Here is a 14,974-nt window from a genome sequence, read left to right as displayed (position 1 = left end):
AGATGTAGCTTGTTTAGAAGCCCATCTCAAGGAGGAGAAGCTTATAGCCACCACCACCACCACCACCACCACCACCACTCCTACAACAGTGTTGCTGTACATCAGTGTCCATCTATTGGACAGGATGACAGCATCCTACCTAAGAATTTTACCAGTAGCTGTCTTTCACCATATTAGTGCCATTTTGTTGGATGTCATATATCATTGGATATTATCATTATGTTACCAAAGGCAGATGGAGCAGTCTGTGCAGCAAAATGGATTTTAAGATCAGTCTTCACGTGCAGATACCAGAGGAAAGTGAGTGAAGGTTGAATATAATGAAGAACATCACTGCTTGACAAGTTGTTTTTACTTTTCGCAACGTTTTTCAAGATATCGTGTGGCATTGCAATGACTGACTTTCACAGCTCATTTTCATTCCATTCTACACAATAAGCCACATACTTTGTGGCAGTGAAATGCTTTAAGAATCAGAATAATATTTGTTCCTGTCTACTACTTTTTCTCTCCTTGCAGCCCTCAAAACCACCACACCAGCATTCCATGAACAAAGGCAGAGATTAGAGAGAGCAAAGGTAACTGACTTGAGCTTTTTTTTTTAATTACCTTGTGTTCTATTTAAACAAGAATATATTGTTGTCCAATGATGTATGTGTATGTGATCAAATCCTTTACTTATACGATTTATCCATATTTTATCAGTTGTGTCCTTTTGGATAGATATCTCCTATTCATGCTGATGCTTGTTGACATGGTTATGTCCTGTCAATACACTATAAGTGTGTGTGTGTAAACCTATCTTTCCTCAGCGAGTATGCTAGCCAATATCCTTTATTTATTAACTTTTGTAGATTTTTTGCTGTCCAATTGAGGTTCATAGATATCATAATGCTATAGGTAGTTTTGATGAGATGATGTTGAGGCTACAGAGAAATGCCCCTAGCTACATGTTTTTACTGAAAACAATACTGTAAATTCAGTAGATTAGTCAAGTTTTGAACAAAATGGACATATAGTCAGAATGATGTGACTACTAAAGAGTCAGTGTGTAATTCTATGTGGTGTCCTGTGCATTATCTGCACAAGCCATGGTAATATCAAGAATATGACACAAGCATTCTTTACACTCTCAACTTAATGTCCGGAAAGCACTTTTTGTTCAGTATTTGCTGAAAGACTTTTTCTCCACAACTCTTATGGATGTATAAACTCCAAAGTATCCACTTGAGCAGGGTCAATGAGTTAAGTTTTTTTAGGAAAGTTTGAAACTTGTGGCATTTACAAATCATGTGAACAATATTTTGTTGCCAAGCAACATTAAAATCACATGATTTGGCAGCTGGTTTTTGCAGGACCATGTATACATCCATTAATCAATCAACTTTTACATCGTTGCTTTTTAAAGGGGTTGTACAGTACTGATTGAGGTGGAGAATCATGTTTTTTACATTCTTAAGTGAGATAATGAGAAACCTCTCATGAAATATGAAAGAGCATGTAATTTTAAGAAGGACTCAATGTTTATTTGATGAAAATTGGTTTTCAAATGGCTGAGATATCCAAAAAAGTGATAATAATAAAAGACATTGCTGGTACATTGTATACATTATATTTTTGCAATCATTTTATGAAGGCAATTCTTGCACACAAAGTAGGAGAAGAACCACCAGAGAGCAAGCCACATGTGAATCATTAGTCACTAGAAATCCAACTACAATATTGCACAGCCCTTCTTCTCTGCAAGTAGTACCAGGTTTGTTGAGAAGCTTAACAGCAAATCCGCTGATGCTAAATTTTGTCCACATTGCAGATATTTACAGGAATGATCTCCCTGAGTAAGCCAAATGCCTGATCTGTGTACATATCAAGCAAGTTTGCAGCCATCTTGAGATATTTTCTCTCTTTTTCTGCCAACTTTCACCAAAATACTCAAGGCAGATCAATCATCACAAAGCATGCTGCCATCATGGATTGGCTGAAAGGAAAGCTTGATACCCAGGATGTTGTAGATGGATGACCAACCAATCATGGTCCAGTTTTAGTATAATATGGGCAGTTCACCTGTGCCTCGCTTCTCAGACTGGCATTCAGGCACACATACACTCACACACACACACACACACACACACACACACTTGCACACACACAAAGTTGTGCATATTTGTACTCTGCATAGTCTCCTTGCTGATATCAATATCAGTTGCAGCTAAAGTTGCAATTAAATGTATATAACATGTCTTAGTGCTTAGCAGAAAGAGTCTCACAGACAAACCAAAGATGTCTTCCTGTGTGTGTGTTTGTCTATGTTTTTTTTTCTATGTGTGCTTTCCCTCCCCCCCCCCCTTCTCTCTTTCTCATTTTCTCTGCTGCCCAGTCTCAAAGCTAGAAAGAGCTGCTTCACCATTAAAATGTCCCCTCTGCCCCTTCTTGTATTGTCTTGATGAACTGTCCTTCACTGGTGTTACTCCTTGGTTACCATGCCAACAGTCATTAACACTCTTTTGAACTGTTACTCTTCTATCCATTGGGGGGGGGGGGGGGGGGGTTTCTAGCCAAAGAATTGGTCTAGCTCCATAAACTGTTCCAAAATGCTGTGACTCTGAGAATGGGGTACCATGTTTGTTATAAGCTTCTGATAGTGTTCTCCTTTCGCCTGTTGATGTGGCTTGATTTTTTTCCCCACCATGTCATCAGACAACATGTCATCAGACAACATGCCATAGTGATGAGGGAATGAAAAGGACATTTGTCAGAGGTCCAGTTTGGAATTTTATCTCCACCATCCCAAAACAACAAAAACAAAAACAAAACACTGCTTGATGAAACAGAGGAAACATGTTACCACTTTTGCCACCATCTCTCCCTTTCTATCCCCACTCTATCTTTCTCTCTCCCTTTCTATCCCCACTCTATCTTTCTCTCTCCCTTTCTATCCCCACTCAATCTGTCTCTCTCCCTTTCTATCCCCACTCAATCTTTCTCTCTCCCTTTCTATCCCCACTCAATCTGTCTCTCTCCCTTTCTATCCCCACTCTATCTTTCTCTCTCCCTTTCTATCCCCACTCAATCTTTCTCTCTCCCTTTCTATCCCCACTCTATCTGTCTCTCTCCCTTTCTATCCCCACTCTATCTTTCTCTCTCCATTTCTATCCCCACTCAATCTGTCTCTCTCCCTCCGTTTCTCCTTACTCTCGGTCTCTCCCTCTCTTTTCTGTGTTTTTTCAGTCATCTTCTTTCTTTCTCTCTCCCTCTGTACATCTCATTCTCCCCCCCCCCCCCCCCCCCCCCCCCCGTTTTCTTCCAAACCACTCTATACCTCTATTTGTGTGCAAAGTAGTAGTTTGGTAGTCAGTAGTGTGTCAGAAATTGAGATTAGCATGGAAAATAGATTATTTAGCAAAAGCCAGTCAAACCCAAGGTCATTTTGCTCTCCTCTAAAAAGTGAACCAAATGGTCATACATGACAGATGTGATGTGGTGTGAATATCTGGGTGGATGGCCTCAAATACAGTCCTTAGCACCAGCCTCTCAACACAGAATTCATTCTTGGCCATCTGGCTGAACATTTGGACTTCTACTATCCAAATTCCATCTGTTTGAAAGAACCAAGAGTAACCTAGAGAATTTAAAGGTGATTAAAAACAATACTTAGTTAATTTCTGCAACACATATAGGACTTAAAGAATGTCCAAAATAAGTATGTTTTTTACCTAGAGAGAAAATAGTGTGGTTATTTTAAGAGGCATCTATTGTTCTCCCAGTTTGTGGGGTGTGGTTGTTTTTTTTTTCTCACCTTTTTTCTATAATGAATGTCTTGAGCTGCAGAAATTTTTAGATATTCTTTTCACATGAGGACAAGTGAAACTGATTGATGGTTTATCCATAAATAGTCTATAGTTTATCCATAGTCTATAGTTTATAATTTATAGTCTATAGTTAATAGTCTATAGTTTATCCATGAATAGAGTTGGAGTAAAGCAAGCCTTTCAGAGCTAGATCTTTTGACTGTCTGATGTAGACATGCCAAGGTTTCCAAGTGTGAGGTCTGCAGCTTTCCAACTAATGTTGCACACCTTAAGAAAATTAGCTGTCTTGAAACAACAAAAGTACAACACACTTCATAAATGTTAAGAAGACGATGGAGTTATTTACAACTGCAGGCCTTTTACTGCAATCTCTTGAGGCTGTGATATTATTTTTTTATTATACACAGCAAACCAGACACTAACCCTCATTTGCACAAAATTGTATTTCAGTGAAACAGTTGCAACTTGTATGCTAATTTCACAGACATCTGAGCATACAGATGTGTAATCAGTGGCAATAATAGGAAAATTGCCGCTAGGTGCATTTACATTGAAAAATAAAAAGGGAAAGAACCAAGCAGAGTTTTTCAGTATGCAATTCACAGTGCAAGGAAAACAAGAAATGTTTCTGTGTTTTTGTAGGAATTGTGTATGCACAAAAAAAAAAAAACAGAAATATTCATATTTTGGGTAAGTAGTGCACTTGAGTAACTTGCTGCTGTCTTTACGTGTAGGCAGATAAGCAGGAGATTCTCAGCACTGACCAAAAACCATGTGACCAAAAACCAGAATAGGTTTGGTGAGCTGAGGAGTGAGCATTTATATATTTATACCGGCAAGAAATCATAATGAAATCACAAAGTTTTTTAAAAGTATGCTTCTAAGGATATTTTTTTTCTTATAGGCCCCTACCCTTTGTTGCCCATCACCTTCCAACAAAAAAACTGGAATGTTCTGAAAACTATAGGTTTTTTTTGTTGTTGTTGTTGTTGTTTTGTTTTTTAGGGTTTTTTTATAGCAGTGTATATGCCCCTACTGTAAGTGATGAGGGTAAGGTAAGCAGAATGAATATGATCTTGAATCTAGCAAACACAGTACATTCCTTCTCATTCAGGGATCAAATGCTGCTTTAACTGTTACTCTTTAGCAAGAGTTGTTGGAAAATTCAGTGTACTTAGTCATGGGATTCTAACATTCAAAATTATTTTCGAATATGACGTTTTGGAACTGAAGGAAGGCTTAAAATTAGAAAATTGGTGTATAGTTAGAAGAGATTCCTGTTCTCCCTTTCCCAAAGTCTTGTGCTAGTCTCTGAAGTACTGCTGACATCAGTGAGGAGGTTGGGCCAAGCCTTGGTTAGAAGAGACATGTGTAGCTCACTGAGAGATGTAACAATTACAACAGCAAGGCTTTGAACTGATGTAACTAGGACAGTTTGTGGGATGAGTCTCTTGGTGGTATGGGGCCAGAAGGGAGAGTAGCTAGGTGGTATGATACTTAGGCTACGTATAATGTCACCCCTTTGACAAGTTCATTGGTATCTGTTCATATTTGGAAAAAGCTTTTTAGGGACCTAGCGAGGCTTTCCATATAGTACTCATAGATAAATCAACAAGGAATAGCATCCTACAAGAGATGTTAAAAGGCTAGATTTCTATGAATGTGGCCTGCTATGTCATAGGTTTGTAGTTTGTGTGCATGTCATTATCTTTGCCATCTTACTGTGCTCCTTTAATCTTGCGACGCTAGCTCTGTCTGTGCCTCACCATCCTACTTCTCAAAATAGTATCAGAGGACAGGAGATGAAACCATGACTGGTGACACACTAGGGCACCTGAGAGAAAGGTGTTACACGGAGTGAGATGGCTTGCTGTCTATCTCTAGGATGCTTCTGGTAGATGCTAGAGGATTTAATTTGCTGATCATCATCTTGTCAGTGGGGAGTAGGCCATCAGTAGAGGGTAGAGAAAATAAATGTATTCCAGTTGTTGATACTAAGTCACCATAATGATATCAACTTACTCTTCTGTTGTGGCGAACCTCAATAGAAATGGGTGTCATAGGCCGCAATGAAAAGGAATTTGACAGTGGTATGATTTATATACTTTTATACAGTCAGTTTACAGGATGGTTTCTGGAGCTGTACAAGTGTTTAACATTATGGATGTTGTGATGTAGGAAAGAGAGTGGTTATAACACTTAATTGTTCTTTACCTTGGGTTTCTTTGCTGGCAGTTACTTTGTCACATATTACATGGACTACTCAATCTCATGCACTTCTCTTGGTGCTTAAAGTACAATCTGTCTCATTGCACTGAGAGGGAAGTCTTCAAAACACCCAAGTGGTTTGTATAACAAAAGGATAGCGTGAATCTAGAAATTCTATAAAAACAAAAACAAAATAAAACAACAAGAGAGTCTTTGTCTCCTTGTCTCTGTCTCTATTCTTGTCCCTAGTCCCTAACTCTCTATTCTTGTCCCTAGTCCCTATATCTCTGTCCTTGTCCCTAGTCCCTGTATTTCTATTCTTGTCCCTAGTCCCTATATCTCTATTCTTGTCCCTAGTCCCTATATCTGTTCCCTTGTCCCCGGTCCCTATATCTCTGTCCTTGTCCTTAGTCCCTATATCTCTGTCCTTGTCCCTAGTCCCTGTATCTCTGTTCTTGTCCTTAGTCCCTATATCTATGTCCTTGTCCCTAGTCCCTATATCTCTGTCCTTGTCCCTAGTCCCTATATCTCTATTCTTGTCCCTAGTCCCTGTGTCTCTGTTCTTGTCCTTAGTCCCTATATCTCTGTCCTTGTCCCTACTCCCTATCACTGTTTTCTATCTCCATCTGTCATCATTTTGTATATCACTGCACATTACATGTATGTTAATTTATGTTCAAGGCACTCTCACCACAGGTTGTTTCTAGTTGTTTTTTCTTGTTAGTTTGTTTGTTGGTTGGTTGGTTGGTTGGTTTGTTGTTGGGTTTTTTTTACATCTAGATATTTGCCCCCAGCATGTTCAAAATTATTTTATTGTTACATTTACCTACAGACATGTACATACACAGGGGCGGATCCAGGAATTCTGTAAGGGGGGGGGGGGCGTGACTAATATTTCTGGTGCCACTTCCGGGTTTCATTTCATTTTTTTTCTTTTAATTTCTTTTGTTTTTAACGAAAAATAAAGGGGGGGGGGCTTGCGCCGGTTGCGCCCCCCTCTGGATCCGCCATTGCATACATGTATATTGTTTGCTGTAAATAAATAGTATTGAACTGAACTGAAAATAGAGTTTCCTATGGTGAGTCTATCATACATCTTATGGAGAGATATTTGCTACTTCTTGCTACCAATCTAGTGTTCAGTTCAGTTCAGTTTAGTTTATTTCATTTAATCACGGCAATTTGCTTCCGCAAAGCTGTTCTTCTGCAAATCCAGTGTGTCCATGTGGTTGATCATACCAATATTCTTTGATCATGTGACCACAACAGATCCTCTGTGGTCACTTGTCACTAGTTGTATATTACCACACCCATGTCTGAAGCAGTGGGACCAAGAGAAGAGAGCTCATCACATCAACCCAGAGAACTCAGGCATCACTCATCCAGCCCAGCAGCTACCCACCTCTACCTTTCGTTGCTAGGCATCATCAGGGCTCCATGGTGTCAGACAATTTGACATGGTGGATAATGATTGAGGGGGAAAGAGATTTAGGAGAAAGTATGGCTTGAATTCTGCCATGATCCACTTTCAGTATAACCATGCAGAAACAGCTGTTATCCCCACATTTTTCTCCTTTCCTCTATTTTACGGAGCTGGCAGCCTGAAATTGTTACCCGTTCCTGATTTTGTCTGCTGTAGAGCATGTGTAGATAGGAACCATGGTTCACATGAAATGAAAGTACCCACAGGCAGTGCATTCCCCAATTTAGCTGAAAATAAAAGCCACAAGGAACAGGCCTTACTAATAGATGCCCAATTTGAGCTTGTCCTCGGAAATGAGCCATTTCTCAATCATTTTCATGCGGCTTCTGCAGCGGGATACTCTTCGCTACTTCTACATAGAATTCTTATTTGCCAGCACATTCTTTGCTTATTTTTTCCATATTCTCAACATTTTCCAGACTGGAATGAGAGACTGATTGTTTACACATGATTTATTTTATGTAGAGAGTGGTTTACAATGAGGTTGACATAGGAAATATGTCTGCAGGTCTAAATATCGCTAGCCCTGGGATAAAAAAGCGCAGGCAAGTGTAATGTGAGCACTTTGGCTGAAAGAGAAAGTGAAAGTCACTATACGTCTATTTGTCACATATACCTTGTATCTCTCTTGTGAAATTAACATTTGGATGCATGGAATTATTGTTCAGCACTGATCTGTTGTTGCCTTTTCCTATTCAATGTATACAGTTCATCTAGTTACTATTATAGATTGCATTAGCTCTCTAGGGGACTAAGATATGTCGATCATCAAGATCGGAATCCCATGCTGATAGTCAGTGCCAGTGTCTCTAACCCCATTAGAAATCACTTTGGCCTGGCCTGAGCTACCAGTTTTACACCCAAAGGCTAGGGATACATCCCACCTTAGGGATAATATTGTTTCATCTATCCAAGAATGTGTTACAAAAGCACCCTGCAGAACTGGGATCAACCAAAAAGTTCTTCTCACTTTTGTCATTTTCCACTTCTCTATCTTTCCCTGTATCTATCTATCTGTCACTCCATCTCCCATTCTCTTAATCCATTTCTTTCCCCTCTCTCTCTCTCTTTCTCTGTACTTTATAGAGACAAGATATCTGTGGAGTAAAGATGTGGTCTCCATCTCCTCTCTCCATTGTCTGTTGTTTGAGGTGGTATAACTCTCTTTCTTTTCACCAGCGCTCTGTTTCCAGCGAGATGACTACCTTCTGGAGCCGGTGATGTCGGTCACTTCTTGTATCATCAGGGTTTTTTCTTTCTATCCCCAAACTGACATTTTGACACTCTAATGGATGTTTGATCTTGCTGTAACAGACTGATCCGTGCCGTCTTGTGTGATGTTATGATGTATTAGCTGTGGCAGTCCTGGTTTGTCCCCAAGATAAAAGTTAAGGAAAAAGTCATGGAGTGTTACTGCCCAGAGAGTTTGGATATCCCATAGGGTGTATGAGTGACTGACAACTCCAGATTCGTTCAACTGACTGTCATTTCAGTCTTCTTTGTGCCTCTATAGGTTTGCTTCTATTACATTTCTTTGCTACATTGAATGAAAAGAAGATGCTATTCTAGTGCTGTGATAATGGAATTTAGATAAACAGACAAGGCAGACAAACAGACAGTAACAGGTTGACAGATTGAGATATATGAAGAGAATGTCAAATCCAAGAAGATGCTTTCATTGACTCAAAATGATATTCAAATGCTACCAGAATCAGCAACTCATGATTAGTCAAATCTTACTGCATTCAATAGAGAACTAAATTGCATTCTTTTCAGACATACCCATTGGGTGGATCCAAAGCTTATACCTAATCTCTAGATGACCGAATACCTGCTCTGCAAAGTTACACCATTGCGGATGTTTAGCTGTAATCCAATTATGCGGCCATCATGAGGTATCTCGCTTGACCTTTGATTGAGCTATGCGGTTGCTGGGGTCATGATAACTAGTATTGTTGTATGGAGGCTTGGTAGAGGCTAGGTGTATGAAAGCTAAAGAGAGTTGGACTGCATCCCACACTCCTCTCTTGCCCCTCCTACCCCAAGAGACCTACCAGGATTGAAGAGAACACTCTTACCAGGAGCCCTCAAAGTCAGTTGCTGCATTCTGTCAGTGCAAATAGATTAATAAGTCAATGCAACACTACACAAGTGGTCACACAGTTTCTCTGCTATGTCTGTCCCTCTCATCCCATTCTCCCAGCCCCCTTTTCTATCTTTCACAATTTTTTTTTTTAATAAATGGAAAACAAACCTCACACCTAAGGGTTTTAATGTTGTGTGATTGCTGTATCCAGCTGTGTTGGCCAAAATTTGATACACCTAACTGCAGTCTTAGTAGGAGTATGATGAATTAGGGCAGCTAGATGAACATTTTATAGGAAACAAATGTTTGACAGATGATTTGTAAGCTGTTATAGAAGAATATAGCAGAAAAGTTGAGGTGGAACATTAGAAAGTTTGACCAGATGTGATTCTTTGCGTTATGCAAAAATTGATAGCAAATATAACAAGGTTGTGGTAATATGGTATTGTGTGTTCATCATGTCATCTTACAGCAAGAACTCTGTAAGATCAAAGAACTTCGTGGAGCTCCTTGGTTGGATTGAAGGTAGAAAGGATAAATTGTAATTTAATCTAGTGAAGCTCAACTATGAGAATCACATGTCCCCTGTATGTAAACTAACAGCGAGAGTTTCTTGTAGGTGGGTATATTATGGTAAGCTGTGTAGAAATTTGACTCATTAGTCCTCATATAAAAGATCTGATGGATGCAAGTTTTGTTGAAGTTTGCATTAATCTCTTTACTTTTTTTAGTTAGAAGAAGTAAACACATGTAGGTGGTACAACCTCAGAATCTTTTCAATGGTAGAGTTAAATTATTTTCTGCATTCCTAGCTCCATCCTGTGTGTCAGTCAGTAGGCCTATATATATCAGTTTTAGAAGGGGCTAGTATCACCAGGTTTTCCTACCCAAAAAGCTTACTACCTTGTGTGATTTTTAAGCTGAATTCCAAAAGGAATTACATTCTACCAGTAGTTTGCCAGCTTTTGAAATACCGCTTACTTTCATATTTGAGTGTGATTATTTTGCATTGTAAAAAACAAAAATGTTTTCACAATATGTGCAAAAGTAGCAACAAAGAAAGATAAGCTGCAAATAAATGTTAGGTTTATCCTCCTTGTTTTTGTTTCCATATTACCTGGTAATGTGCACTATTACCAGAAATGCATCAAGTTAGCAAAGTTTTAGGCATGCAAACTTCATAGTACTCCACTTCAGTGTGAAATGAACTGTACAAAAATTAGTATTTCAGCAGTATGTATAGGCCAATGGATATTTCATATAACATTCAATCTATGAAGCAGTAAGTTACTCTCATGGGCAAGTGATGCCAAAGATAAGACAGATATTGGACAAGTAGTGAGACATGCTGGATATATAATACCCATAATTGATCATCAAAAGAAATTTATAGCTGGCTGCTGGATGCAAGGGTCCGTCAGTATACCTTTGCCACATGTGTAGTTCTGCAAGGCCACTACAACTGTGCAACGAAGAGTGTGTTGGCTCACATTGTCATATGCCATTAAGTTATTGTGATGGAGAAAAGCAACTGACCAGTGAAGAGTATAATTATGTTTGTCTATGACAAAGCCAGTGAGCGTCAATGCCATTTTATGAGCGGCTTTCCTTGATAGTTTGTATTCCTTGTCTGTGTTGTTATCTTGTACCAGCTTAATTCACCAGAAAAAAAAAAATGTTTTGAAAATTTTTAGATTTTTCTTCTGCAATACAAGTAAATGAAGAACATGCTCCATTAGTAGTGTGATGAACTGTGGGATAAGAAGAAAAGAGCAATCCAGGCCAAGGGAAAGTGTATAGTGGGGTGTGGTCTCACAGTTTTTGACTCCTTGAAACTTTTTGAGATATCTGAAAGCTGATCCACACACCATTTCCTCTGGAGTCAGTTTTCAGGTGAATCTCAAAGAAAACCATTGTTTCTCCAACTTCCTGTTTCTCCATGAATCCCAAAAATGTATGGCTCCTGGTCCCAAGATATGGAAACCCTTCTCTTATTTCTTGATGATAGACTTGAAACTTGCAATGGAAAGTATCTGAGTCTCTTTTCTTTTTTCCCCCTTTTTTTTAGTCTCTTAGTTGATGCAGAGTTGATGACCCTAACAAATCTTCAAGAATGCAGTATAGGAGAGGTGCATCAAGCTGATATTAAAAAAAAAAAAATGCAAGAGCTTGGTCACTTTCACATCTGATTTTATTTCTGTCTTTGTGTGTGTTTTTTCATAAGCCATTATATCTTATTCTAAGGGTGCATTTATCAACTCACTTCTAGTGCAAAATTAAGGTTTCCAAACCACTTTGAGGGAATTTTGGACAGTTAATAAACACACAACTGTTTTTATCATGTGGTTAAAAACTCAACTCGGAAAAAAGTGTGATCACAAAAGCGTTTGAGCCAGAAGTGCATTTCTGTATAGTTCATAAATGAACAGTTGTTTTGAAACACATTTTAGCCCAGATCTTTGGAAACAGTGCCCTGTCTTGAAACTCATAAAAACTCAATTATTTTCATTATTTATCAGTTGGAATGATTATTTTTATGCTATATATAGTAGAAAAGTGGTCAGTGACAATTTCCAATTAAAAAAGAACTGAAAATGAAAAACAAGAAATACATGACAAATTCCGAAAACAAGAAAATACATAAGAACGGTAATAACTTTTGGAAGGTTTTTTTTTTTTTTGATGTGCAATTGTTAAAAATGTATAAAAAGATATACAAACCAAACATTGGACTCTCAGTGCTTTTTATTAGTGTTTAACGTGCTAAAATGAGATTGTGGGTTTAATTTGCATAACTAATCAATTAAAATTAGACATTGACAATTTGAAATACTCTTAAGGCACAATCTTGTAGATTACAAGGTGGGTGTTGCACTTGCCAAATTTTGTTACGCACCACTAATGGCCAAGATCTCGGGGCATGGCCAAAAAGCCCAGCCTGATTAGGGTTAAGGGGGAATCTTGAATACCAGGAAGACAAGAGGCTTGTCATAGTGTGAGGAAACCCATGGTAGCCATCAAATCAAATGTCATGTGGGAATCTGTTTTCCCCTGTAGAACAACATTTTTTGTATGGCAGACTTGTCTCTTAACCCATTCGTCAAGCAATTCTCCAAGAGCCTTCAGTGCCCCCAATCAAGATTCTTTAGCCGGACAGGTTGCTAATCCACCAGTGCAAAAGCAGTCAAGTGCTACATGTATCTCATTTCCACGGTCACCGGCATGTGTCATTGAACAATGCAAAATATCAATCACACATAAGGTACGGTTTTGTATGAATAGAGTGTGCCCTGATGGGCTCAGAAACTCTTTGTTACACAATGTAAGGGCACCAGAATGGGGTCAGCAAAAGTCAAAATCTAGTGAGCTCATCCTTGAATGCTATGTATGTCTTCATACGAGTTTTAAAGCAAAACCCGCACACTACTACATTGGAAAAAGGTAAATTAGACAAAATACACACGGATTTGAAACAGAAAAAGAACAGATATTGATTGAAGAGACTCGAAGTCATTCTTTTAGTCAGCATAACACAAGGCCATGAACGCAGACACTCTTGTCTATATTTTGGGTACAGGTCCCTGTTTATGAGTTGATGCCACAGGAACCTGGTATACTAGGTTCCCGTAAGGATCAGGTTTTAACTTTGAGTAGCAACAACCACTGCCAAATTTAGGCTCTCTAATCCAAGTTTCAGTGTTCATACATTGACAAAAGAGATCTAGTTCATTTGACAGTGATTTGCTTGTGGAGCAGTTAAAAGGAGAGTGTGAATGCGACCAATGGGAGGGGTCCTACTTGTGTCTTGTAAGACAATCAAGAAGACGTGTGGTAGATGATATGATATCACACACCGACCCTACCCATCACCACTGGATCCTCTTTCTCTTCCCAAATATTGGTGCTCCCAGCTTGACATGGCCCCTGGGATACAACCAGCATACTTCTGTATTCCTTTCTCCAGCTTGCTTGCAATCTCCATCCCCCCCCCCCCCCCCCTTTGATTGAATTTCAAATTGGCCACTTATTTTAGCCAGCTCGGAGTGCATGACACATGCCCACTATATGGGTAGGAATAAATCCTCTCTGGCTTCTGCACAATATGTTGGGATTTTCATATTACTGTAAAACGAGGAATTTTCGCATGCATTTTCATTTCGCGAATTTCGTGAGCGCCAAGTTTCGCGAAATTAAAATGCACGCGAAAGTTCTTGTCTGCACTATATGCATTGAATGCCAGTAGCAGTTCGCAAAAAATTTCAGGCCGCAAAAAAGGCTGTCGGCTCCAATTCGCGAAAAATTAATGCCGCGAATATATCATGTTTTACAGTAGATGGTTTCTGAGAATAATGCCAGGCAGGCTTAAAATCTCAGTATTGACCATCCATGTAACCTGGAGTTAAGAGTCAGGGAAATTCACAGTCAAAGCACATAAAACTGTCTCCTAGAAGTTACACATCTGATACACTTTTCACACCTAGCAAATTTTACCCAAGATCTCCCAGAAACTCCCAGGTGATGCTTTAGTATGAAAAGCATCATGGGTAAACCCCCAGGTGAAAAGCGGAGGTCAACAAAGCAATAGTGTCTTTTGAGCCATTTTCCGCATGCACCATAATATGTGCTTGCACTGCAGAAGAGCGAACTGGAGAAATTCATTGGGCTGCTCATTCACAAGTACAAAATAATTTTTGGCGGATGTTCCCCTTTGAATCTCCTGGTGATCCCTGGAGTGAACAGTGAAAGAGGTGTAAAGCCCTTTTATTAACAGTCGCAACAACATCCAGAGAATAAACACAGGGTAACATTCCTCCGTGTTAGTATGACACTGACAAAAACAGAAAAGCTTTCTATTGGTAGGTTTCCATAGCAACCTAACCATTTTCATGGGTTCCAACCCTACAGCGGGAAATTGGAATGACGAGCGTAACCTAGCCACACCATTTTCTAGCAAAGTAGTGTTGCTGTCCGATGGGAACACAGTTACATCCCTGGTGTATTTAACATGGATTTGTGGTTGATAACTTTGATCATAATGTCTTTCAGATGCACACACACAAAAAAAAAAAATTATTAAGAAACATAATGATACGAATTCAAATCATTCAAGGACAAAGTCATCAAAGAAGAAGGATTTCTAGATGAAGAGGATAAATGTCTATCTAAAATGTGTATATTCAGACTTGGCAACAGTGTTTGTAAACAAGATGGGATTGTGATCCCTGTATGATTGTGTTTGGCATGTAGTGTCATTCTGCCTTGACTATTGCACATTCATATTGTTTGTATCAGTGAAATCTTATCTCAAGAGCATCTTAACAGAAGGGTTGTATTGTTGTGGTGTCATCAGAAATGTCAGGGTAGTTCCCCTGACAGCCTACGGTAAAA

General features: G+C 39.1%; 1 protein-coding gene across 2 annotated transcripts in view; it reads left to right on the top strand.

The window, feature by feature from the left end:
- Positions 1-14,974, top strand: part of LOC139745005 (uncharacterized) — a 176,285-nt gene that overhangs the window by 143,856 nt on the left and 17,455 nt on the right. For both annotated transcript variants that reach the window (XM_071655409.1, XM_071655411.1), the window contains one exon: positions 520-578. In XM_071655409.1, coding sequence (XP_071511510.1) covers positions 520-578 — 59 coding nt within the window. The remainder of the gene's footprint in view (positions 1-519; positions 579-14,974) is intronic.

The sequence above is a fragment of the Diadema antillarum genome, unplaced genomic scaffold (assembly GCF_040938485.1).
Source record: "Diadema antillarum isolate AM-2024a unplaced genomic scaffold, OU_Dant_1.0 seq00001227_RagTag, whole genome shotgun sequence".
Classification (NCBI taxonomy): Eukaryota; Metazoa; Echinodermata; class Echinoidea; order Diadematoida; family Diadematidae; genus Diadema; species Diadema antillarum.
The sequence above is the reverse complement of the archived record's forward strand: the minus strand, read 5'-3'. Positions and strand labels throughout refer to the sequence as shown.